Source organism: Micropterus salmoides, unplaced genomic scaffold (assembly GCF_014851395.1).
Source record: "Micropterus salmoides isolate LMB-PRFRI ecotype aquatic unplaced genomic scaffold, ASM1485139v1 Ms_hic_scaffold_14, whole genome shotgun sequence".
Classification (NCBI taxonomy): Eukaryota; Metazoa; Chordata; class Actinopteri; order Centrarchiformes; family Centrarchidae; genus Micropterus; species Micropterus salmoides.
The window spans coordinates 17,862,841-17,890,407 of NW_024040485.1; the positions used below are offsets into that span (position 1 = coordinate 17,862,841).

General features: G+C 43.1%; 1 protein-coding gene across 1 annotated transcript in view; it reads left to right on the forward strand.

Annotated features, from left to right (window-relative positions):
- Positions 1-4,846: 4,846 nt before the first annotated feature.
- Positions 4,847-27,567, forward strand: part of LOC119902161 (ephrin type-B receptor 1-B-like) — a 154,866-nt gene continuing 132,145 nt past the window's right edge. Inside the window, 1 exon segment of the mRNA XM_038718146.1 lies at positions 4,847-5,119. Coding sequence (XP_038574074.1) covers positions 5,059-5,119 — 61 coding nt within the window. The 5' untranslated portion in view covers positions 4,847-5,058.

The following is a 27,567-nucleotide window of genomic DNA, read 5'->3' on the forward strand; positions in this document are numbered from 1 at the left end:
ATAATGAGAAGATTGATTTATTTAAATCATAATTACACTATTAGCTGTAAAGTCTTACTTAAAAAAAATGGAAGTTATTATGGTAATTATTTTCCTTATCATCACACCCATTCCATCATCCTCTGGTACCACTTAGTTAAAATGACCATCTGAATAAACATTTCAGGCCACCAGTGAGTTCATCTGTCATTAGGTGCTCTCCTCCACTGTATTCCGGCCAGACTGAAGTGCAGCACTCTTTATATTCAGATGTGGCACTGGAGGTTCATTTGCTGGGTTTTGCAGAGGTCAGCCTATGACAGGGGATCAGTGTGTGGCAGACAGAGGGCAGATTGATCTGACCTCCGTTTTTCTCTCTTTCTCCACCACCAGATGTTTATCCCATTTAGCGTGACAGACTCAGGGATGCAGGCTGTTGTGTGTGCGTTCTGTCCATACGTGGCTCTACAAAGCACTGGCCCTGACTGAGTCAGACTGAGGCTGATAGATTGTACTGAACTATCTGTCACAGGGCCAGGGAGGGGAGAAAATACAGGTCAGAGAAGGCGGAGGTATGCATTTTGATGGTGCCACTGTGAAACAAACAACAAGACTGGGATTGAGCGGGATAGGTAGTCGCTGACATGAAGTGATGAGCTGTCAAGCTAGTTTTGTGTGTCCTCATTAACAAGTCCACCTCCTAAATGTTGCTTTTGTAGCCAGAAAACTACTTTATGAGCCCCTCCAGTAGACTAGCCCATGATAACATGTTCAGGGATACAAAAAACAATTTACCATGTGTCAAATGTTGTTGTTGTAAAGGCATCTCTTCTGAAGGAGGTGGAAGAGGCTGGTGCATAAATTGAAAGGTGTATTGCACCAGACGTGGATGAGGCTACATGGTTAATAGGAAGCTTTTTTATATGCTGCAAGTGAATACGTGAATGAATGAGAATCCCATTAACCTCATATGTGATTAGAGATCCCTAACTATTATTATTATTATTATTATTATTATTATTATCACCATAAACAAAAAAGTCTGTGTGTTCTCATAGTGTCCATGCATGATTTTGGATGATGTTGCCTCATTTTGTGTGTATCCAACACTCTTTTTGGATGGGTGGCATCTTTTGAGAGATGGATTGGGCACTTGCTGCTAGAATATCGTCTGCAACAGAAAACCCCGTGGCAGCTGACAGAGCATGGAGTGACTGAGGAGGGGGGGGGGTGCAATCTATTATCCATCCTTCTGTGTTGGAGTCAGCTGTGCCACTCATGCACGCTTGAGTGTGAACACATGCACACACACGCAACAGAGTAAATACAAGTAGAGGAACATAGCCTCTTGTACACTTGTACTCACAGTCAATCTCTGTCTCTTGCACACATGCACACACACACACCCCCATGCACGCACTTGACAAAGAGCAAGCTATAATGATGCTCTTACTCATTCAGTGCTGAGCAGAATCTCCTCATTGTGCTGTTTTGATTAATGGTAACTAAAGAGCTTGAATCTTGAATAGAATGAATGTGAGCTAACGACTTATTAATCAAACTGCAATACTTAAAACAAATAATGCTTTCACTTCATCTCTGCAAGGAGAAATGGAGTTCACTACCTCTTCGCTCTCTCATTTTCCCACACAAAAACATAAACACTTAAGTCTATATTCTGTGTGCGTACAGGTATTTTCATGTCTTTTTGCATATAAGGTTGTGTGTCTCACTGTATCAGAGAAGTGCAATGAATGTCTCTGAAGTGTCTGTGTGCTGATAGCAAGGGACAGGTGCCATCAGTCTTGGCATCATTGGCAGATTAATGAGAGGGCTGTATTTAGCACCCGCCCTGTCTCCCTCTCTGACCCACTGTCAGAGAGTTGTTCTACTCTTGTAACCACTTATTTCTTCTGAGTTTTTACCACAAGCATAACAATAACCTTCAAACTTTTTATAAACATCTGGTTGAATGTGACTGGCTAGTGACTGCTGCAATGTTTCCCAGTTCTATCTACATTTATAGTCTTTAGCCTTTAAAAACATACATTTGTAGGCAAACTTAACCAACCTCATGCATCCCCCACAATGAACCTATTTTCCATCGCCTCTCCTGAGCCATGACCCAGAAAGTATGACTGTGGCTGGGACTCACCAGTCAGTCTTGACCCTCTATTTGGGGAACACTCGTCTAGACCACATCTGTATTCAGCCCTGGCTCTGTACTCATATTGTCAATGGCCAGCGCCCAGACTCCTGAAGATGGATGAAGCTAAAGCCCAGCCTAATAACCAGTCTATCCCCACAGGGTGGGTGTAGCACTGCACTCCTCTGTCACCTGGGTCCCTGCACTATCTCCATGTTGACTTAGGCATTTTCATTTTCAAGCATTCATATTCATCACCAGACAAACCTTTCCAGCTTCCATGGTCTCTGGGAAACATCTCTCTCTTTACAATATATCTGTTTCTGCCTTTTTCATTCTGTACCAATAGAATTATCCATTTTTTTGGTGTGTATATGCATTCCTGTATCATATATCTAAGTAATGAGCCTCGGTCTGAGTAAACATTACTGTCTCAATAAAATGCATTTCATCCTAAAGGTCCTTCCTTGTGTATGGCAGGTATTATTTGTTTTCACTGTTGTTGCACAGAATGAGTTAATACCATTTTGTATTTCCTGTTGAAAACAGAACAACTGTGACTTTTTTTTTTTTGGCAACCAAACGGAAATCAGGAAATGGGAGAAAGAGGAGCAATGTAAAGGTCATGGCACATCGGTCAAGCAGAGGTAGACGCTGGTTGGATGTTTACAGGTCAAAAGCGCAATAACTTAAGGGTCAACTCACAGAGTGCAGACAATGGAAAAACATTTAATCAACCACAAGTCAGAGAATCCCACCCGGAGAAGTTGTCTTTCTTTTTATTTTGTCTTCAATCTGGTCTTGAATGGAGGAATGAAGAAAACTAAATAGAACTGGGATGCTGCACTTGCAGGTTTAACCACACAGAAACAATCAGGACACGGAGAGAACGAGAGGCTCTCTACAATGTGTTTGTGCTCAGTATTGGTATTGGGCTGAGGCTCTTGAGCTGAAGTACGCAAGTGCTTGTGTGGCTTTGTGTGGATCATTATCAGAGTGCTGTGTGGGTGAGCGACTGCATGCACATTTGTGTTATTGTATGCGTGCGTTTGTCTGTGTGTGCATTGTAAGGGAGGATATGCTACAGCAGCAGCACTATTGTTTCTGCCTCCCCTCATACTCTTCCGTCCTTCCTTCCTTCCCCCAACAGGGCGTGGACTGCAAACAGGGACAGATTGCTCTGTGCTGCTCCTGTATTTGGAGATGACCTGTGTAGTCATAGGTGAGGATGGTGAAAAATAAGGCCAGGCTGCTATCGTAGACCTATACATAGGAGCCAGCACCAGGGGCCATGCTGTGCTGTGCCATGTCACACTGTAGCGCCACTCCTCACCACACCATTAAAAATGACAAATGCTCTCATCAACTGTTTGGTCCCAAGTTTGCAACCACTGCGTAATGCTCCTGAAGCACTGGCTCTGCCCCAGTTCATCTGCTGGCCTTTGCCACAATTGGAAAAACCATTTATTAAGTGTGAGTCACTTTTCATTTACAATGTGCTTTATGTTTGTTTTTGTCATTGTAAAGGTTAGGAGTTGAATTGCAAAGGGGCACAAAAGATAGATGCAGTGAAAACAGTTCGAACTTGTTGAGAGAAAAAGCTGCCCGTACTTAATAGTGAATTGTGGCCTCTTTCAGATCCACACAAACCAGCTGCAAAAAAACCCATAGGCTTTTCATTTTATAAGCTACATTATATTTTGAAAACCCTGCTGTTCGGCCAATTCATTAAGTCCATAAAAAGTAAAGTGGGTAAAAAGTATCTGGGCCAGTATGCTGGGAAGCAACAGCACTGAAGTATTAGGCCATCCAGTGGCCCCGGGTAAAACCAGGCCTACTCAGGCTGTAGATTAATAACTCGTTCCAGTTCTTCAGCTCCAGGGACTTGGGGGACATATCTAGCCCAAAACAGGTGTATGGTCCTGGCCTACAGGGCGGCAACACCCCCTCTTCCTCTACTGAGGAAGACCTTGGTCCTCTGTGTCCCAGCGGGGAAAGTCCCATTGTCCATACCATCTGTTGCAGCACACGCGCACACAAAAGGGGTGCCAGGGGCAAAGGGGGGGGGGGGGGGGGGGGGGCTGATGTGCAATGCCTGTTTAATATCATTGGGAGGTGCAGTTGGATTTGCTAAAGCTATAAAAGAACATTCTCAATGCAAATAGGGTTTGTGCTTATGTGAGCACAATGGGAAAGTGAGGGTGCCAAACCATGTATCAGGCGTATTAGTTGGTTTCAACTCATATGGGAGGGTGGGGTGGGAGGGTTGGCAAACAAACTCAGGCTGTTGTTTAAGTAATGAAAATTGAGTAACTAGCTCAACTTGCATTTGTGAATCATAATTGTATGAGGCATCCTTGTGATTTTAATATCCTAAGATGAAATTCACTGTAGCACACACTTAAGTCATATGGGACATAATGACAGAGCACTGAGCAAGAATACAGCCGTTCAGATCATCTCCCATGGGAGTAGACCTGAGTCGATGTGTGCTTGGGGTGCAGTAGTTTTATTCACCCGAGTAGTGGCGCTATTTCCCTTCAGTGAAGCGGACGCCGCTTCAAATAGGTCAAGGAAAAGTTTTGTGTTTTGACTATGCGAGGTGGGCGGAGCGGTGGGCTGGTGATTGGTTAGTGAGTTTCAGCTCTCAGTCGGTGATTGGCCCCAGCGCTCTAATGGGGATGTGAGCAGCAATGTCGGGTCCCCCTCCTCCCCGCGCCTCCTCCTCCTCCCCCTGCTCCTCGCACCCCTCAAGCCCCTACACTCTGTCCTTCCCCTGTGCTGATTGTCACACATTGTTTACTACGGCTTGAAATGTGACTCACAACACAGGCTATCTGCTGGAGTACCGCTCTGACAACTAAGGGATTCTTTTGACGCGCACGGTGCGTCTTGGTTATTTGGGGACAAGCTGTGGAAACTACCCTTCTGCCATGACAGTGGATTTGTTTGCGCTTCTATGCGTACTGGTCATCACCTCTTCTGCAATGGAAGGTAAATAAGAGATTAGGATTGTGTAGAGATGGAAATGCTCCTTTCCAGTGCACGCTGTGATGGGGATGCTCGTAACGTTTTCTGTTGGCAGCGCTGCGCCTCTGGCATAGGCGCGCAGGGATGTCATACACGTGGATCGCACCAGATTGTTCGTGGTTATCTTTATTTCGGAGCGGCAGGAGCAGCAGCCTTCCCACTCCGCTGGTCGATGTTGTTCATGTGAAGAAAGGATACTTTGTCTGATTTAAATGTGTTTGATAGCTTACAGTAGTGTATTAGTGGCCGTGTAAGTAGTGACATCAGTTTTTCTCACTCTTTAGTCTTCCTCGTTCTGTACGGCAGGAGTGCGGGACAAGAGTGTCCTCTATAAATTGTTATTTCAGATTGTCATTTTCCTATTAGCAATTCGTTTTTTTTCTCAGTGCAAAACGCCGGCTGCATTGTAAAGGCTTGTCAGACCTCCAGGATTCCCATCAGGCTTTTCATTAAATTGTACCGATGAAATACTATTAACCAAGCCCATGAGCATCATTCTGTGATATTTTGCCTGACAAAGTCTCTTAGATTGTGGATTTCATTGATTGGAAGTCTCCTAGTAACCTGGATTTTATGCATGAGTGAATTTGTCTTTTTTACTTTTGGAAATTTACCACTCTGTTAAAAACACTCACCTGCGTCTCCCCTTTTCACAGATTGTTCCTGTATTTTTTAACACTTCATCCATCTCCATTCCCTTCTCTCTGTCTTTGTCTTCATATCCTCCTATTTCCTCTTTTCTTTCCCACCCACAATCATCTGGACAACCAGTAGTAGCTAATATCTCCTCAGTTAAACATGTTTTTCATTTCCGCTGTGGGACCCTGGGGACGGAACACTATGCAGTAGCCTCAGACATTGCCTGCTGGATATATCCCAGCAGCATCATGGATATATAGTGTCGTCTTTTATTTTATTGTACAGTAGCTTATCCTCTCCAATAAAACATGAAGACGGGAACACACCAGCTCCCCACGGCTGTCTGTATCCATTCCCAAAAACACTAAAAGGTACATTAGAAGCACAAAACATGTAGTTTTCTCACATGCAGCTTTTCTCTTTAATCATTTACAACTCTGCTCGTGGACTGTTCCCAGCTCCTGTTGTGCTCTGTAATTCCGGCAGTGGCTTTCTTGTTTGTGCTTATCAGATTTCAACACAGCTATGGATACCAACCCAGGCCCAAATTGCTACCTCTGTGAGGTTGGATATTTTGAGGTTCAAATGTTTACCCAGTGTGAAATGACAGCAGAAATGTAAATTCAGATAGATGAGTGGAGGAGAGGCGAGATGAGTGAAATTTCCCTGAAAGGGAAAGGGTGTGGGATTTCTCCTCTGAAAGATGGGATGAGAAAGAAACAGATGGGCAGGGAGATGGCCCTTGGGTAACCTCAGTAACAAGGATGAAAGTGATTTCCTTGTTTGGTCACTAATTGAAAGGAGGTTGTCCCATGGGCAGGTTCAAATCTTCACTGATCTGAACTCCAATCTGTTGCTCTTTCATTTTTTTGTGTGTGTGTTTGTGTGAGAATGAGAATGTGGAGCCATTGACCACATTATCCCCTGCTTTCCTGTCACCCTTAATCTGATTACGAGACCAAATCAGCCTATAATCACAAAGTGTCAGAGATCTGTGTGTGTGTCTGGGTGTGTGGTTTTGACTTTAGAGAAGGATGCAGCCCTCACTATATGGATACATACTTAGGATGAATTGTATGAATTATTTGACCTCCCTACACATACATACACACTAACAGTAAACACCTCCTCACATCATTGATGAACTGTCGGATGGAAATCATAAGGAGGAACTACTCAAAGTATTGATGGATAGATGGTGTTAAGGTGAATGAGGTGCGATGAAGGACCAAAACAGTTTATGTGTAAAGTTGATTTTACAACTTGTTGGGTCCGCACACACACGCTGAACAGTTTCTGAAGGGGCAGTCAGACCTAAAGCAAAGGGCTAACAGAGAGGAGAGTAAGGACTGGGATTTGCATGTCATTAGAAAAAGAAGCATGTACAGTGCTCTATTTCACCCTCATTTGTCTTCTCTCGCCATTTCTCCCCATCATCTTCACCTACTCTATGCCTTCTTCCCCCCCCCCCCACTCATTTCTCTATTCCACTCTGTCTTCCATAATTCTCTTCACTAATCTCCCCATTCCCCTCTTGTCTCCCTTCTCTCCTCTTCTGCTCGCTCTCTCTGTGGCGTGCAAATGTGGTTCTTGCCAACAGCAGCAGTAATTCTCCCCTACTTACAGAGCCATTGCTTATTTCTGTTTGCCCTTAAACCAATTAGGCTTAGATAAGCCCGCTCATTTAACGGCCTGGAACTGGGTGGTGGAGGGAAGAGGAACGGAGGGAACGGGGATGAAACAGCATTTGAAAGATAGACAGGGACAGAGGGAGATAAAAAGATATGAGAGACCAAACGAGGGAGGTCAGGGAGTTTCGGGAAAGATATAGTATGCGTGTTTTACAAATGAGTAGCCTGCAATTGAACAAGGCTGTGGAAGTAAACGAACACCGGGCTGCCTCAGTTGTCTGACATAAATGCCTGTGCTATGCAACACTGGGGTAAAACAACAGCATCATTCAATATGAGTATGATAAGAGAACATTAGTAATGTGATGTAACCAGTCCCTAAGGATGCTGTATTAAGTACCTGTACTATACTATGGTAATGCCTCATCCGCAGAGGCCAAGTGGATGAAGAGGAGATTATTGTAGCTTTCTGAATAAATAATAATAATGACAACTTAAGCATCGGATGATAGTTATGGCGGTCAGAATCACACACACACTGTTGATATTTATCAGGAGTGTTAAAGTGGCACATTGATTAAAAAGGTTAAAGGAGTGTTTTAGGGCAAGTTCCAGGGCCCGTCTCAGCAAGCGATTGCTGAAGTGTCCACTGACTCAGCACCAGGGGCATTGTCCCATAGCTGACCCGCTGCTCTGACCTCACTGTGGAGAACAGTCAATCTGCCTCCCGGGATTCATAAAGAATCACGTTATTCTCTTGGTGAGTTATCTTCTAATCAAAGCAGTAAAGCTACTGGAGCTGTGTTAAAACTGACTTTGAATACAGTAACACTAACACACGGCTTTGCCAGACCACCATCTTGCTGCATGTTTTGTAGTTTGGCAAGGTTCAAGAGGCATTTGCATGAGACGCATGTCAGTCTACATGAACCCTGCATGCACCTGATTGGACAAATGTTGTTGTTAGTGGTTAAATGCTTTGACTTTTTAAACCAGAAAACTATCTAGGCTGTTTTGGAAATTTCACATTTCATCAAAAATATCCACCAAAAAGGCAAAAAAGCCAGCAATGCTTAATTTAATCTCTTTTACTCCTAGTTACATTTTTGCTAGTTTTCTTGAGGGGCAATTGTTAGATTTAAATCTAGTAGTGAAAACAGAGCCTGTCCATATAGACCAACTCTGCGAGGCTGGTGTAGTATTGAGTTAAGAATTCTCTGCTACTCGATGATGTGAGTTGTGTGTGAGTCTGTGAGCTCTCCAGCTGTGCAGAGGAGACAGCCTGTGAAAAGAGTCCTGTTGAGTCTCTAATGGATGTGAAAGTAAGATTGCTCCTTGTCTCTGCTCTTTTGTTTTAAATAGAAAAGGACAGAATGAAAATATAAGCACAGTATCACAGGCCCACGGGTTGAGGTGGTAGGACTGTAAAGACATGAAAGACTGCGTGTGTAAGTGCTCACATGAGTGTACAAGTGTATTTTGGCCACAGGCACTATTGCTGACCTGGGACCACCTGAAGTACAATAAAATTTTCCACTCGTTTGGTACCGCTGTGTGTGTATTTACATTTGGGTGCCCGTGTCGTCAGTAGAGTTCTAAAGCCATTATGGCTGGCAGGGGCGGCAGACATGGCCTCATCCCATAATGGAGGCTTTATTTTTCCCTCAGTGAAAAGACTGCTCTGTGTTAATGTGCGCTAACTCGGGCTAGTCAGCTATGACGACCCCCAGTGCAAACCTCTGCCTGCAGCTCGTGTACCTGCAGTGCTGTAAATTTGTTGTACTACCTTTTTTGTGAAAGTATTGTGCTTGCAGGCAATGTGGCAAGAATCTGTGGTCTGTGCAGGTTTTTTTCCCTTCACAATATGGATTTTTCACAAACTTGCAGTATAATGTATAGTGCGTATTTTCTCTTAGATAGGATGATCACTGGCTCCTCATTCTCTCTCTCTTTTTCTTTCTTTCTCTCTCTCTCTCTCCGTCCCTCTCACACCAAGACACACGCATGCACACAGAACACATATGCACAGTGTCCCCCTTGCAGCTCACCTTACCCAAGAGACATCTGAGCCCTGGGCAGGCCAGATGGTGGATACAGGTTGGGGGCTGGTATGCATGTGAACATTTTTGTGTATGTCTCTGTGTGAGAATGAGCGGTATCAGAAGCGAGATATGCAGGAGAGCAGTATGCACTATACTGTTTGCGCGTATCTGTCTGTTCCTGTTCCACACCATTCCAGACATGGGTCTTGTTTCCTTTGTCTCGCCGTGCGGCTATTTCATGTTCTTTACTGTGTTGTCTTCCAGTGTCTTCTACACTGTCCAGAGATTTGCCGCGGAGATGCAATCGGCAGTGTCTGGCTTCATGCTTGGCCCTTATCAGAGCATGTGGCTGACTGTGGGACAAGGGCTAAGGCCTTATCTGTCCATTCTCGGGGATAAGCAGACCCACTGCATCAGCAACATACGAAACGCATTAGTGCAAAGCATCGACACTCGTGACACAGTTCAACCTCAAACTGTGTGAGTCATCTGTTTCGTGGTAAAGCCAGTTCTCTCAAATGGCAAACACACAACATGGACTCAGACGCACACACCCACAGACATGCTCACCAAGGCTTGATGTTCACAGGAGCACAAACTTACCCTCCAAGCCACACCTAGTGGAAAATGGCAATGCTAGTAATTGATTGGGCGCAGTGACCCAGCTTCCACACCATTCAAGGATGATGGTGTGAAAAATGTGCTTTTTCTCATTATTTGTCTGTCTCTCAGGCTCTTTCCCTCCATTATCACCTGTCCTAGAGATTGGGTGACAGTTGTTCAGTCAGCAGGAAAGGGGATCCTCTTCAATATTTGTTGAGTTGAGAGAAGGCATTGATTATCGAGTCTTATTTCTCACTGTTCACGCAGCCTGGCTCCTGGGGCCTCTATGCTTACAGCCCCATATCCACAGTTTCTCTTCCACCCCATGGCCCCTTTAGTCGCTGTCCAGCCCAACCCTTCCTACATCAGCGCCGGCCAGTCCAAATCCACAAAGGCCTGTTGCTCACACGACTTCCTGGCTGTTTCTTCTTGCCTGCTAGACTGCTCTTTTTTTCAATACATTTTAATTAAATCTAAGAGTAGTTGGAAGCCCTCCCATCACTCCCACCTCCTCTCTTGAACTTTCCTATAATATAATTGGTTGTTTCTACCAGCTTCTCTTCCTCTTTTCTCCCCTCCTCCCTCCCTCACCTGACTCTTTCTCCAACGCTTTTTATAAAGTTAAAAACAGATGCATTTGTGAAGTGTTATAGGGTTTACTATGGGGGGGGGGGGGTAAAAAGGGAAATATGAGCCTGTCCCTCTAAAGACGTAATAGACGCTGCATTGGCAGGAACAGGAAGAGGGTAAAGAGACTGTTGGGGTTTTAGGGCTTGTAGGAACAAAGAGCTTCATTTATGATTGTTATAATGAGATCTGTTTTTGAGTCAGGCCCAGAATGATTTAATTTGACTTTTAAGCCCTAAGGCCCAGGCTTAAGGGCTGGAGGCAGTAAGGCGGTGGGGTAAAGGCTGACTAAGTAGTGGGAGGAGGCAGGTATAGTGGCGCAGTGTTTTTGTGATTGGGACTTTCAGTGTGTGGGAAACTTTTTAAAGTCTACAATCAAACTGATAAGAATATCAATTTAGCTCACTGTGAACACTTAGTAACCACACACTATAAACTCTGCATATCACTGTGTTTACATAGCAAATCTCTTGCTTCTAGTGTCTAAATGTACAATATATGAAATTGCTACTGTACAGGGAAAAAAATAACTTTGCGATACTTTTTACATTTTAAGTGAATCAGCAGCCCAGAGGATGCTGCGTCTCCAGCGCTCAGAGGAATTAAAGGCAAAACGTTAATAGGGCTGAAATTACGCATGGTGGTGGAAGCTGCTCCACTTCTGATTAAATAAAAGCCGGCTCCTCCACAGACTGTTTTTCAGGGACTGACAAGCACACACACATACACCCATGCACAGCCATACACACATAGCTTTGATGTGTGGAAAGGAAATGAGCAGAGATGGAGAGCTAAGGGCCTGGGCCTGGGGCCTGTCCCATTATTAATGAGTAAATGCCAGTGCCTCTCCCAGGTTCAGGACATGTGGACATATTTCACCATTCGCCCGCCCTTCTCCTCACCATAAATGTAATCTCTTATTAAACATTGGGTTCTTGGCAAGAGAGGGGCAGATAGAGAGAAATTGTGCATGAACACTGTGTGTGTCTGCGTTCGCATGAGAAATGAAAATGGTGTGGTGGAGTGCCGGCACAGTGCAAAATGGAATGCCAGCTTCTGAGAGGGACACTGATGGGCCAATAAGTAGCAGTGGTGGGAGGACAGTTTTCACCCTGCATAACACTGAATCCTTCTGCCAGGCAAATTTCTGCCTGCCCTGCGCTGTCCACTTCTCTAGCAGGATAAGAAGAGAGCTTTTTGGAGGTAATTAACTATTGATTTGAAGCACAGAGGGTAATGGGAAATGAGTGGACAGCATCTCGGTCTACCAGCAGTTGGCTGGCTAGCGTACTACTCGAAAACTGACGAGGTGAAAGAGGCATTTCCCAAAATGAGCCAAGGTCAAAGGTGGTTTGTTTGGCTTTCAAGTTCTGTTCTCTGTATTTAGGCAAAGATAATATATACCGTATGTATCAGGCAAAAAAGCACATAGGAACCAAGCCTGGGGATGTCTATTGGTTGAAAATGAAAGAAAATTAGTATAGTGATGCAGTGATTCTGTTATCTAATATTCAGTATTATTCAATATATTCTCCCAGTCTAGATATTTATTATATTCCTATTTTGTTTTACCTGACAAACTGATCCCAGCCCATGTTGGCCTGTTGGCCTTCTGACTTCATGAATAGTTATGAAAGTAAGGGTCAAGGGGACTAATTTTAATGTAATGCAACCTGAGGTCACATCACAACCAAACATCCGGAGGTCGTAAATATTGCCTAAGATTATGCAGCATGTACTTATAAGAAGACACACAAATAAGCCAAGAAGAAATTTCCCACATAGAGAAGTCGTAGTTTTCCATCATCTTTATTGTCCTTCTACAGCTGTATGTGCTATTCTTTTTGTTAGAGGCGAGCTAGAGGACAAGGGACTCATTTGTGCAAGAGAACAGAGGCGAAGAGGGACAAAGAGACAGAGAGGGAGAGAGGGATAGGCCTGTATCTGCCTACGATCTTATTTGTGCTAATGAGGAGGCTGGTGGTTCTGGCTGCTAACCCCTAAGCACATCCAGCCCTTTAGAGTGTGTATGACTGTGTGTATCTTTGTGAGAGTACATCTCCTTGGATGTCTTTGGGGAGTGTGATTTGCCTTTTTATGAAACTCTCAGCTATAATGAATGATGTGGAGGAGATTGTTTGGCGCAGTGAGTCAGAGTAGTGTGCATATTTGCTTGTTTGTTAAGGTTGCTGCTAAATCTGGATGTCTTGATTCAACTGTTAACAGTCTCAGTAATACACTCCCAACCCAAACCTGTTCTGTAATGGGGCTCACTGAACAGTAAAAAATCCATGCCCCTCTCCAATTGTTCCCTCCCTCCTCATCCTTTATTCCTATGAAGTCTTTCCCCTCCCTGCGTTCTCCCAAGGCTGGGCATTTAAAACAGCATGCCTTTGATGTGAGCTTCACACACTGTTAGACACCCACTCATCAGACTGACACTGATGTCTGGGCGGAGTCAGCCCATTTCTGAGAGCTGGGGAAATGAACTGCTGGAGTATACTGTACACACATATGGCATGCAGTCAGGTAGTTTTAAATAAGGTAAAGTGGAATGTGGTCGGGAATGAACAGATGTGCTCGTTCAGATGCAAAAATTTCCCTCCGTGGCCGTGCTGCACTCAGCTGATGATATGTCAAGATGACAAACGTTCCCACTAAGCCGAGCTGAACGTAATTGTACAGCGGTTTTCCTGGCTGTGTTTTACAACTGTGTCACATCAGTTTTAAAGGAAATTTCAACAATATCAAAAGATGCATCCTTGTCATATAAGTGATGTGCGATTATTAATGTATAATATCCTATGCTGGTTTCTTTTATCATAAATTCTCTATCTAAATGCACACCAGCACAGCCTTAGATCTCTACAACAGGCTCGGTAAATGATAAATGATTTCCAAAGGCCCAAGTTGACAGGAATTCTGTGATGTGTGTATGTTTCGGAGTGTATATTGCACTTTAAATCAATTCTCACAAATTATCACATAGATTGTCTGATTCTATTGTGTTCTAAGAATATCTCTCACCATAGGCTGCCTTAGCTTTACTTGTGTCCCACTCTGCATGTTCATTTGTGATGTGCTGTATAATATTTATTATTATTATTATTATGGAAATTTGGTATTTTAAGGTATTGAGCTGAGCCATGCCGACGTTTTCACATAACAGAAATGACAGGTTGGAGAATAATTTAACAATTACATTAAACTTAATTTTGTTGAAAATGTTTGGCTGGCCACACTGACACCAACTCTGTCTTGCATTATCATGTCCAACGCAAATGCTATCCGTCAAACTTCGTCGATTAATGGTTTAATGACCATTTAATCAGCCATTTTCGTTCACCCCAGAAATTCATTATGTCTGTAGGTTTTCAGTTTGATGCTTCACTGTTGTTGTTCTTAACACCTAGTCTGTGACAATTTGTGAACACAAAAAGACTTAAAGCTTTGGGTTAGAAGTTAAAGCCCAAGCTAAAGTTTGATGTATTTTTACTATGTAAGATTTATAACAGGCAATTGGGAGAGGTAATTCCTAGGTCTGCTTTCCATCACTTTGCTTTATCACAAAATGTTATGACCTTATAATATAACTAAAAATACTGTACATCATAACCACTTACATAGTAGTAAGATAACTTAATATGTGTTTATGTAATAACTATTAACTACTTTATATATAATTGGATGGTAAATCTATGGATATTATGTGTGAGTTTAGATTTTAAAAAACTTTTGTTGAATTTGTTAAAATCATTCTAACACTGGGTATTTCTGTAGACACACACTTAACAAGACTGATCTCTAACACTTACCACTTTTCTGCCAGAGTACAGTTTCCCATGCGAAAGGGCATGGCATCATTTCAGTATTAACATACTTAGGAATGAAGCCCATTGCTCACTTCCTCCCAGCCTTTTCAGGTGGATGTATCATGTTCCAACCTGTGTTAATGTCAATACTGACTGTGTAATACCAATTATAAAACAGCTATCCGGACAAAGCAGCTGGCCAAGCAGAGTCATGCAGGGATTTGTTGGTAGTGTGACAGTTTCCCAGGCTCGTGTTCTCCATGCAAAGGCTTCAGTCTTCCCTTCCTCAGATGACACTAAACAAAGAACGATGTCTCTCTATTTGTATGTTTTCAAAAGCTGTGTGTGTTAGGTCAATGTGACTGTCAGACTCACCCTCATATTTGTACTAAGTTCCTCTTTTCACTTTTTACCAACTAATGAAATAATGAGAAATGTTTTAGTCTCTTGTGAGTTTGTGCATGCGTGTGCATACTTGCGTGTTTTTGCACTCGGATATGTGTGACTATGTATTGATACTGTCCTCTTTCTCTCATAGTGTGTGTGTGTGTGTGTGTGTGTGTTGATGACTCCCCTCTTTGTGAGTGAATAAAGGGGCTCCATTAAAATCTTAACAGCCCGTCTGGTGCCAGTCGTGTTTATGCTATTTTCAAGGTTTGAAAAATAAGTGTTCTCTGGCCAAAAATTTGCTTTTACTACTCGAAAAATACACCATCCATTTTCACGTTATGAAGGCCACTTGATATGTGGACTTACCTAACCCAAGGTGGAACAGAGAGACACATGTCTAATTCTCTCTTCATGTGAACGTGATGGTTATAATCCCTGACAAGGTCACTGAGTGAGTCTGCGTGTGTATCTGTGGGTATGTTTGTGTGAGCAGATTCAAGCATGTATTAAAAAAAATCCCTCCACTTGCTCTGAAAAGGGCTTTCAGATAACTGGCAATGATTGGCTGAAAGAGGACACCTTCTATCTGCTATTATTGACAGTTGAAAACACAGAAAGTGTGGAGAGTGACTTGCATTTCCGCACATGTTCTCAATCAATTTGAGGCTCAGGTAATGCTTTGAAAATCTGCTTCCTTTGATAAACATCATGCGGCAGCTTCTAAAAGAAAAAACCATGATGGATGGTCATAGTGCTTCTGAAAAAGCAGAAAAGACAAAAAAGCCTCTCTCTCTTTCTCTCTCTCTCTGACTCTCTGTGTGTCTGTTGCCTTGGCTCTGAAGATTGATTGTGAATCGTCCAGGACGTATGAGCGATGCGATCATATCATGGATCAAAGCATGGTGAGGGAATGACAGATGTCGTAAGCGTCCTCTGTTTATTTGAGAGGCAAGTATGTGTCTGATGGATTGGTTGCATTCTGTGGATACAAGGATGATTTGTCATCTCTTATGTGTCTCTTTGTGTTTTTGTAAACATTCAACAGGGCAAACAAAGGGTTTGTCCCATGGAGAACAATGTCCTGAAGTTAGCAAGTATAACTACAAAACAAACATATAAAGTATATAATTTCAAGGACATTCATAGTGTAAGTAATAGAATAGAATAGAATTATAAGTCTGTGATTGCTTTTAAGATCATGTCTAAACTTTTCTGCCCCTCTATTGTAATTTTCTTTTTGGTCTACATCCACCGCCTCCCTAAGCACAGATCATTTTAATAGAGCAATTATAAAAATTCTGTTATATTACATTAAACATTCTTTCCAGATTAAATATTACTGAAAGAAATGGGGCACCTCGCTGGGGTGATGGGTGGTAAGGGGGCTATTGAAGGAGGGGTTAAGTGTGTTTCTGTCAAGGTCGTTTTGAGTGGCATATGTATCCTATTTAGGAGCCCCCGAAAATACTGAGCAGTGTAGACATAAAACAGTGTTGACAGGCCTGCTCCAGTGTGATTGCTACAGTCACACTGGATATTAGTTACTGGACCACGCACACACGCACACACGCATACACGCATGCACGCACACACGCACACACACACACACACACACACACACACACACACACACACACACACACACACACACACACACACACACACACACACACACACACACACACACACACCCAGGGTCCTCTGTACATGCTGGATTGTAGATCAGGTAATTTGTATGGACAACCAATTCTATGCTAACAGCTCCTGATTGCTTTGCCTTTCACATTGTGGGGACATCAGCACATTGCTAAATGACAGAGAATTGCCAATAATCAAGAGATTGATCAGCAAGGGCACAATTAAAGGAGCTTGCTGCTGCATGCCAGTTTCTTTAAGAAATCCGGACGGATCAGTTTGCCGTCATTTAACAGAGCAGGTTAATCAAATAGGTTTTTGCATCAACAATTTTGTAAATGGCTGCCAATGACAATGTTGGAGGTTCAATAAAATGTTGGTCGTGTATTTTTGTTCCAGAATTGTAGATGTCTTATGAAAATGTTTAGGACATTCCCATTGAAATGGGTATTACAATGCTTGCTGCTGCCTCTGTGAGAGATAATAGCCAGGCGCTTGTAATGGGATCCTATCTGTTGGAAGAAGATGGAGGAAATCACTGGGAGCTGGAATGTACTTGACTCGCTCGTTTGGGTCAGTGAAGGAAGTGCCGGTGTGTGTTTGCGTGTGTGTCAATGCAGGCGTGTCTGTGTGTTGTCCAAAACTGTGTTTGCTCAGGGATAGAAAAACTGAAATGTGATATGAATATCCTCCCCATTCTTCCATGAAAGTACCTGAAAATACCCCTGAAAGGGCCCCATTTAGGCTCACTCCCAGACAATACAGTACAATGCCCTGATGACAGGCTAACTGGGGGAGGAAATGGCCCTGCTAGGGCCAAGATAATAGTGGAATATTCTGGAAGTCACAGCAGGGATTTATGGAAGCAAATCGTCTTTTTCTAACATTCAGTGGAGCAGTGTGTGTGGCGACCCTCTTTGCTGTATGTTTGCCACATTCTGTGATGTGCGAGATGTGTGAATTGGAGCCTTGCCTAGCCCGTCAATCAGATGACGAGATCATTAGAGGTGTCACACTCAAATCTCTGATCTCTCTAATCAGCTGTCATACTAACACCAGCTTCTACATGTGCCTGTGCCCAGCTGCCAAATATGAGTTCATGAGCTGAGACTGAATACACAAATGAATTGACAACTAGATATTTTCCTTGTGAATTTTGTTAAAGTGTCTTGCCTTTCTTCCCATGATCCTCTAGTGGGCAGAAGATGACTCCATCTTGGGGTCCATATGGACCCCATGTTGGAGCCACGCTGCTCTCCAACAGTGGGGGAATGTCAATTAACGCTACATTTGCTAAGGATGGCATGGAACCAGAGACCTGTCACCTCTGCTTCACAGCTCTGTCTTTGAAGACACGCATTTGTACGTGAGTGCATGTCTGAGTGTGTGTGTGTGTGTCTGTTTGTCTGTGTGCATGTGTGTGTGTGTCAGCATGCATGGAGGAAGGGAGAATCATATCACGGCACCTGCTTCACAGCAGGGGGTGGGACTGCTTCACGGAGACAAGGTGTGTCTGTATCTGTGTGTGTGTTCAAGGGGGGAAGGGTGTAGCCATGGCATATTGTGTGTGATCAGAGGCAAAGCAGCATCTAAATACATGCAGTTACTTGTAATCAATGTTGCTGCAGTTCCCTTTGGGTATGTTAATATATTCTAAAATGCTAATGTATTTCAGGGCCAAACCCCTAAGTTGTATCATATGAGTGAATGAGCGATCGTGCATACAGTGACGATGAGATGGAAATCTGCTTGAATGTTGTACAGTATCATGGGAAAATTAATTCCTGCTCACAGTACAGAAAAAAACAGTATTGCATGACTGCTGGCATATGGATTCCTTAGGTGGCAGCCATTGCATCATGTTTGGCAGCATTATTTGATCACAGTTTAAAAGTTGCTTTTATCTGTAGTGAAGGACTGATGTGACACAAAATGGTCCAGCCCATTGAGACAGACAGGGAATCTGTGTCTCTGACAGCATAGGCTGCAGTTGCCCCTGGAACAGAAAAGAAAATACCCCGTGTGGGTTTCATTGGGATTTGTTTCTTTTGAATGACCTTGCTGAAACAGGCACACCATTGCTAAGATTTGCATGTTGGCAATGGCCCTGACCCAAGGCCCCTGTACACTGTGTACACATGAGCTGTCCTATACAGCTAAATTACATTTATAATCATTAGAGAAACATGGTGAAATCTATTGGTGTTTAATTAAAAACAGTGATCCTAGCTCAGTGAGACTGGTCTGCCGATGGCTGATTTAGAGCATTGGTGACCGGTGGCCAAAGTTCAGACCTTCTCAAAAATTAAACCTCAAATCCTCGCAATTTGATTGCCTCTACCAACCAAAAAATGTTGTAGTGTTACAATTCATTAAGCATTCATCACACAATCTTACATGCCAACATGTATCATCATAAATGATATTGTGGAGTGACCTTGTAGCCTATAGGGGTTTAAAATGTTAACCATGAACCTCACAGTCCTTGATTATTGTATGTATGTCTTTCCCCATGTCTCTCTCACCTAATTTTCTGTCAGCTTTCTAATGTGGACTCTCAAATAAAGGCATAAAATGCCCAAACCATACCTGTACAGTTTGACACAGATTGTGATCAAGATTTTAATTACACCTATTGTGTAACATGCAGTGAACCTGTAAAATGACTGTAGCATAGTGTGTAGGAGCTCTCTTGTCTTTCTTTCTGCTATGTTTTTAATCCTGGGGGAACCCAAACAGTTGCCCATGTGATTAACACACCTTCAGAAAAAGGTCTTATAGAATCTGCTCTACACACTCCCGGGACTGACACTTTAATGCTTAAAATGTATTTTCTGTTTTTGTTTGTTGTGTTCTTATTAGGCCTTAATCAATAATTCTCTCTCCATCCATCTGTCTCTCTCCATCAGCCTCCCTCCGCCCATTAGAGCACCAGGTTGTGTAACATGTTGGTTGGCTTTGTACTCTCAGATGATGGCTTCTGACAGTTGCCCACATTTCTGGAATTAGCTTTGTGTAGCGAGTGTGCGAGTGCATGTGCGCGCTATGTGTGTTTTTTGGACAAATGTGCCCACTTGTGTGTTTGTATCTGTCTGTGAGCGTGCATGCTAATGACAGCTGACAGGGCCCACGCTTCTTAAATTAGCCTTGCTGTCTGGCCCCTAGGGAAGGCATGGATGTTAAGATATAGAAGAAGCTTTAATGCTACAATCCCTGCTTTCCTTCCCTATAGTATCCAACCATCCTGCTCCTATGCCTCCAAGTCATAGCAAACTTATCCTACAAGCGATAACGACAAAGGAACTGGGACCAGCGCCAGTTTCAATGTTTATTATGGGAATGCTTTTCCATTTTTAGTCTTTGAAGATGGCTTGCAAAAAAAGAAAGGGGATGAAAAATGTTTTTCCCCACCGTCGTATTTGCAGATTTTCTCAGAGCGTGTGTGCTGTTGCTTTAAGATATTGAGTTTCTTTATGGTATTGAGTTGTGTTGAGCCTACAAAATATTTACATTCAGCATCTTCACTGTCAGCATTCCAGTAATTTATTCACAGAAAAAAGTAGATGAGAGGTTATTGTCAGCACAATGATTTGTAGTAACTTTAGAGGCTCAAAGGTTTGTCAGGTACATCCCATCCCTAATTAAGTTTTAGAGGTTAGTGATTTTTAATGTGAGTTAAATGATTTTGGTGATATGGTTATGATCACTATCTGTGTGGTAATCTGGAGGTGATCAATGTGGCACTACAGTGCATTGTATGCCTTTTTGTGTCTGTCTGTGTGAGTGGATAGATGGAAGGGTCCCCATGTGACTTGGGCTTTATTAAAGAGAAGTTAATGAGTTCCCCTGTCTGCCTCTCTCATTTTTTCTCCCCTCCCCATTTATTCTGAACTCCATCTCTTCTCCTTCCTATCTCTCTAATATCCCTCTCGCTCAGGCTGTTCCTCAAACTATATTTGTGTTCTCAGGCGTGCTGCCTTGCCCTTGTAAGTAAATTACAAAACTGAGCTAGTGCAGCACTGGGAGTGAAAATATCAAACTATTTGGTTACATCCCAGTCTTGGTTGCCCCTTTTCGCTCTCTGTTGCTGTCTGTCGGTCTCCTCCTTCCCTATGTGCCAAAAGAATTTCGCCTTTATCCCTGTCTGCTAGTTGTATTTTCATGTTAATTCAAGCAGATCCATCTGACTAATGTGGATCACAGATGTTCTGCACTGGTGCGCGTGTGTGTGTGCATGTTAGTTCATTTGCGTTTCTCATATCATAGTGTTTGATTCTTTTGATGTTCAAAGATCCTCTGACAACAAAGTACAGATTTCTTACTTTTGAAAATGAGATCTCTCTAAATCGAATCACTATTGCGGTGCCGATATCAATGATGCTAATAACTTGAGTACAGTGACTTAGTCTCTGGTATTTACCTTGAGGTTTGTTACCATGCGCCCTTAAAGTCTCTCATGTTTCTCTGAGCTGCACTGTATCCTGTTGACTTCAGCCTCTCAACAACCTGTGTTGTGCAGAAGTTAGACAACGGGGTAAACCTGCTGTGCATGTGGGCAGTTAAATGCTGAAGATGACAGGTGGCACTTTGTAAAACCTAATAACTTGGAAGGGAGGCCTGTGGTCAAGAAGGGAGACAGAACGAGGAAGAGAAAGTGAACAAGGTAGACGAGGACATAGACAAAGAGGGAACTGTTCTTCTTTTGCTCTCTCCTGAGGCACATAGTGCAGCCAGTGACCTGACATGCTAGCGAAACAGTGCTCCAGTGCTTTAGCATCAATCTGCTTGTCCTACTGCAGAGGCAGGAAGAGAGCAGCAGCGTGAACACACCCCGCTTTGTCATAGCACACTTTGTACAGTTGCTCCTCTGTCATGGTCACTGGAGAAATTACACACAGCAAGCAGACGTGGCAGCAATCGCACAAAAATGGGACCAGTGCTCTGCTTCCCTCACAAAACAACTGCGACTTGAGAACAGCAGGTATGGCTCGGGGAAATAAAGGGATTCTCTCAGTGTCACCACTTCTCTGTTCCTCATGGTCCCCTCCCCATATCCTGCTACATTTATTTGAGCTGCACATGAATGAATCTGTCCTTATTTTCTTGCAGCACAATGAGATTTTGAACCCAGTATATTCCATGTCATCTGATTCCCTTCCAGTCTTTATACTGGAGGCTTTCCCTCACCCTCCTGCTGACTGTAGCCATCTGGGCTTTTGATCCAGTGGAAATACTCTGACAGGCCTTTTTGAGGGGCCAAAGGATGAGAGATGACATTGTAGTGTAGTAAATCCATAGGAGTGATGTGTGGGGGGCGCTACCAGAAGTCTGGGGAAGTCTGTCTTAAAAAGGCAGGGGTGTACTGTAGCCGTCTGGAAGATCTATAGAGTGTGATGTGAGTGACGTGGAATGCTATCTGTTGGATCCTCATTGGACAGGGTGAGCTGACACATCTGTGGCAGGAAGCCAAATCAACTTTGATTTACGCCACCCCACCATCTAGAACGGAGCCTGCCCAGCCAGCCAGCCATTACAGAAGATGTATTGTGAGGAGTAGCACAGTATCAAAAAACAATCACTCACAGACACACAAACGCGCACACACACACACACACACACACACACACAGAAAAAGATCTATGATGAGCAGGTTAAGGGATCTTTAGTCACAAGTTATGGCTGCTCATGTTTGACATATATAAATTTCCCTCACACACAGACGGAGACATCAACTACCTCTGCCAACAGTTATTTTGTTAAGAGGAAGCCATTATTGCCAATAAAACAAGCGTGTTGGCTGGGTGCCCATCTGGGCCAGTTCGGACTGCATGTTAAACATTTGGTAAAGCCTCAACATGTTTCCCTGCTGTTAGTATCATATTGCTTTGGTTCCAGGCTCATGCAGCAGCACAGTAGAGAGTGTGGAAAAGATTGAAGTAGTGAGATCGTGTGTGTGTGGGGCGGTGGGGGGGTGAGGAACCAAGAGAGATCCAGAACATTTTGATATAAAATAGAGGGGTATGAAATAAGTGGTGGCAGAAGTTAAGATTGATAGGAGAAAAGAACTGGTCACCCATGGAGAAATTGAGGGCAGTGATTTAGCAGACAGGAGATGAGGCAATGTCATTCTCGTTGAATAGCTATTATAAAGGCTGCAGGATAGATGTGGGACTGATAGGGTGTGTGAGGGAGTTCTTCAGCACATCTTGATAAACCTCTTTTGTCTGGGTATATGAATAAAGAATTTTAGCTGGACACAGTTGGGTTTGGTTATTTTCTAAAGCTGCTTGTTATGTTCAAGCGGTGTAGTATTGAAATAGCGGTGAATCACAGAGCAGGACAAAATGTGGACCAAAGAATCGTTAATATAGCTCTGAAACTGCATGATTTATGTTACACCAGCAAGAAGTTTAAATAACTATTTAAAGTTGGCGTACAAGTTAAGGGAATAGCACTTTCATTTACCTAAAACATCCAAAACACATTCTGCTTGCCCAGCTATGCCTACGTCACACTTCATGCATTTACCATAGTTGTGGGGGCTCAGCAACTTTCAACTAGCACCTCACTAATCTTTCTACTAATTTAGGAAGCTCTTAAACTTGCACACATGCGGCCCAATGTAAACACCCTAATTAGCGATGATGGTGACAGAGAGGAAGGGCTGCTTGGCCAGGGCCATCTGGCTGGGCCTGGCCATCTGATCTATAGGTCTCTGGTTTGCCAAACCCACATGTTTTACACTGTTTCACAACGAAGGTAGTGCAAGTCAGGTTGAAACCTGCTGCTTTCAACAAAACAAATGTTACCCATAGATCTACATGGAAATATTCATTCATACACTCTCTCTCATTTCAGTTCAAATTAGCTTTATTGGCATGAATCTCTCTCTCTCTCTCTCTCTCTCTCTCTCTCTCTCTCTCTCTCTCTCTCTCTCTCTCTCTCAAAATTCAATTCAGCTTTATTGGCATGAAAATGTAACTACAATACTGCCAAAGCATCATACATAAAACATAAGAACAATCAACCCCATACTCTCTCTCTCACACACTCTCACTCTCTCTCTCTTTCTCTCTCTCTTTCTCATATACACTCACTCACTCACTCACTCACACACACACACACACACACACACACACACACACACACACACACACACACAGGGAAATTAATTAGGGTTGGCACAGCAGCAGCCGCCTCATTCTAATAAATCTCTCCATTATCTAAAGTGATTGGTGGACACACCAGCTCATTTCCTGCCTCAGAGTTGAGACCTGAGGACAGATGGGCATTAACCCCATGTTTCCTGTTCTGGCAAGTGCCTACTCTTCAGTTGTGTTAGTTCATCACAAGAGAAAAAATCAGAAATTATTTCATGTAGAAAGTTTGTGCCATTAAATACATTATTTTATGGCACAGGAGTTCTGAAATCATATGACTCTGATTCAAGGCCTCGATTCCCATCAACATTTAGGACAAATGTGGATGATCCACAGTGGGCACCTTCATCAGTGGTCATCTGCTCTACCTTACCAGTTGGTCTGAAATGCACAGTGAATGGACTACTGTGAAACAAACTCAATAGCATGACATGGATTGGTGGCCCAGAAATTTGCCTATAAGTTTTGAGTCACAACAATGCTGGAGCCATGATTAAGTTGTTCTTTATGCAAGGGGAATTTAGAGTAGACCTATTTCCTCTTCCTGTTCAATGATGACATCAGAAGTGTCTAGGGAGCCATTGGAGCACCTGTGTCCCATCTCCATGACTACTGGGCTCGAGGCCTTTGGTGATGTAATAAATAGATGGGGCAGCTTGCACAACTGGGTTTACACATGCACACTCTTGATTTTAAAAAAAGAAGGATTTTGAGGCCAAATAAATCACACAACACTGGGGTGAGCGCCCCTGATGAGATATAGAGCCCACAGAAATAGGCCATCACAGACCCCATTCCTTCTATCCAGCACCAGAGTTAATGGCTTTCAGATCTCTGGGTGCCTCTCTGGGTCTTTCTGTGTTAGCAGGTTTGTCTTTGTTATCTTACAGCTGTTATCTTTGCTCTACCAATTCCATCTTCTCCACTGGACGACCATCGAAAACTGCTGTTTGGCGCTGCATCCTAATGAATGCTTTGCCATTTTGTAGACTATTTGTTAACAATAAACCAAGGGCCCACTTGTGTACCTCATTCATTTCAGTATTAAAGTGTTTATTTTGAAATCGAAAGAAGAGCTGGGATTGAAGAGGGAAGGAAAGATAGATAGTACAAGGATGGGAAAGTCAGGACAGTAGACAGAAATAGGGAAGGTAGGGTGGGTGACTATTACAGTTACTGGCAGAGAGTCAAGTGAGCTCAATGAGGCAGAATAATAAGAGTGTGGGGAGCTGAAATATGCCTTTTCAAGTGTGTGTGTATGTGTTTTCTTTTGACTGGTGCACAATCCATAGAAGGCTTTACTTGAATTTGCTCAACTTTGTGTCAGTTGTTATCTAACAGACAGTCCAGCCTGGGACTTACAATGTGACTCAATCGACCATGGTAGTCTGGTAGAAGTGGTGTTTTATAAATACAGAGAGCACAACTTCAGAATATACTAGTGCTCTGAATACTCTGACTCCGAAGTGCTTTTGAGGTCGTGGACAGCAACTCTGAAAGTGGATAATTTTCTTAAAGGAAATAAGTAGCCTGCTTTCAATGCATTGATTAAGTCAAGGATGGATTTCCCACATAAAACATGTGGCTTTGTCAAGGTCACATACACAGGTTTTAATTTGAATATACACACATTTATTCACAGCCACTATTCATTCACATCTGAATTTGGGGGTTGCCAGGAGCAACACAAACCCTACAGCATCCGCACGCTCACTGTTTGCCAAGCACCCAAATATCCAGCACCATTAACCTCATCATTGCGACATAATCAGCCGCGGATGAAGCCGCCACTAAATCGAGGCAGCCTTCAAGGCACAATTAGAAATGTTAATTAAATGTTGCTCTGTCTTGCATTGGCTTGACACATAATACAAAACCATCATTTGGGGCTGTGCAGTATGAGCTTTCCCTCTGCTCAGTCATTGAGGATATGTAGCACACATACTATAGATAAGCAACCATCTAAGACTGCACCAGATGATTTCACTGAGCTGTGTAATTAGCAGAAATAAAGTGTTGTGTTTGGCTGGAATGGAAACGTGCATACCACCATGCTCTCCAAGGCATGGTAGCCTAGTCCTGCTGTGGCTGCTCTTTCTGCATACGTGTTTTGTGATGATATTTCTTCTTCTGGATGTTTTAAGAGCGTTGGTGCCTTGTTTATCTATTTTTATTGCTATGTGGCGGACACACTGAAGACTGAATGGCTTTTATGTGTATGGACGTGCACTTTGTTTGTGTCAGGGTCTCTGTCTGCTGACTTAAGTGCCTTAAGAGCACCCATCTTTCTGCTGAAAGCTCTGAGGTCTCAAAATGTTAGGTGGCCATTTTGGAGGGTAATACAACTACTAATGGCTGAAAGAAATAGCATGTGAAAGTGACCTGAGAGAGAGGTTCACCCTCAATGAGAGGTCTGTAAATGAATCCATGCCTCAAACCATTTGCAATGAGAAGGAATGCAGAGGCATCAGCCCCAAATGGATTGGAAAGATTAGGCCGTCTAATACCATTTTATTAGATGCTGCCAGTCTTTGCTCATCATCTGTGAAAGACTGCTTGCTTTGCTGTTTCAGCCTCACAAAGGCTCAGCTCGAGTGAGACTGCAGCTTGAGTGTATGTGTTTGTGGCTGCTAGTCTGGTTTAGCTATGCCCACAGATGAAGGATTAAAAGCTAACTCCATTTAGACTGTGCCTAAGACAGACAGGTCTGTTCTAAACAGGTGTGTTTATCCTTCTCCAAAGTAGCTAAAAAGACTGCTGTGGTGTGTGTGTGTGTGTGTGTGTGTGTGTGTGTGTGTGTGTGTGTGTGTGTGTGTGTGTGTGTGTGTGTGTGTGTGTGTGTGTGTCAGAGAAAGACAGACAGACAGAGAGAGAAGGAGGGAGAATTAGACAAAGGAAATGTCTGTGAACAGTTTGTGCGCGTATGTGTGTATTGAGTGTCTCTCCAGAAGACTGGCTAATTTAAACAGGATTAGAGGAAGTAGTGATGGACTGTTCACAGTAAATTATTCTGTGTTGTAAAGCACTGTACCACCCACACGCATCCCACACCTACATGGAAGTTCCATAATGGTTTGCATACACTGCACACACACACATACACGCACGCACAGATGATTGCTTAAGAGAGTGTGGGTTGGAGAGGGGATATGTAGTCAGAGTGCGAGAGGTTTGTGTGCTGTCTGAATACTTTCCCAGCTCTAATCCACCCATTCCTGTTGGCATGAAAGATAGGGATTAACAGACGAAAGGTGAACATGGAGAAAAAGCATGGCTGTAAAAGAACACAGGGAAAGAGAGACAGAATTCCGGAACCTCTGCAGGATTCTCCCGCGGCTGCTATCGTGAATGCAGATGAGCAGTCTTTTGTATGAAGTTAAATCCTCTTATTGATCAGCAGATTAGCTGCTGTCCTCTTACCTTCTTTAACTTCCAAAACTTTGGAGAGACATTGTCTCTCAGCAGTCTGCTCAGGATTTGGATAGCTCAAGAAATGGTCAAAATACTGTCATAGAATATATTAGACATTTATTTGAAGGTATTCGGTGTCAAGCGGCAGACACATGCTGTGTAAACATTGTACTGTATGAAATATCTTAAAAGCATAATTTTAACACATAAGGTTCATGGTCTTTATTCACTGAGTTAGCTCCAATTCCAATTCCAAGTCATGTTCTTGATTTTATTTCATTGAGCATTAAGCAAACATGATGAGATTCATAAGTAAGTACACAAGCTGCTCGCATCTAATGATGTATCCTGCAATGAGAATTTATACTTAATGCCCAGGAGAGAGGATCTCCCTCACTATGAGATAAAAACAAGGTTTTGCATCATTAGAGAATGATACTATCAAAGTAATTATAATATCAG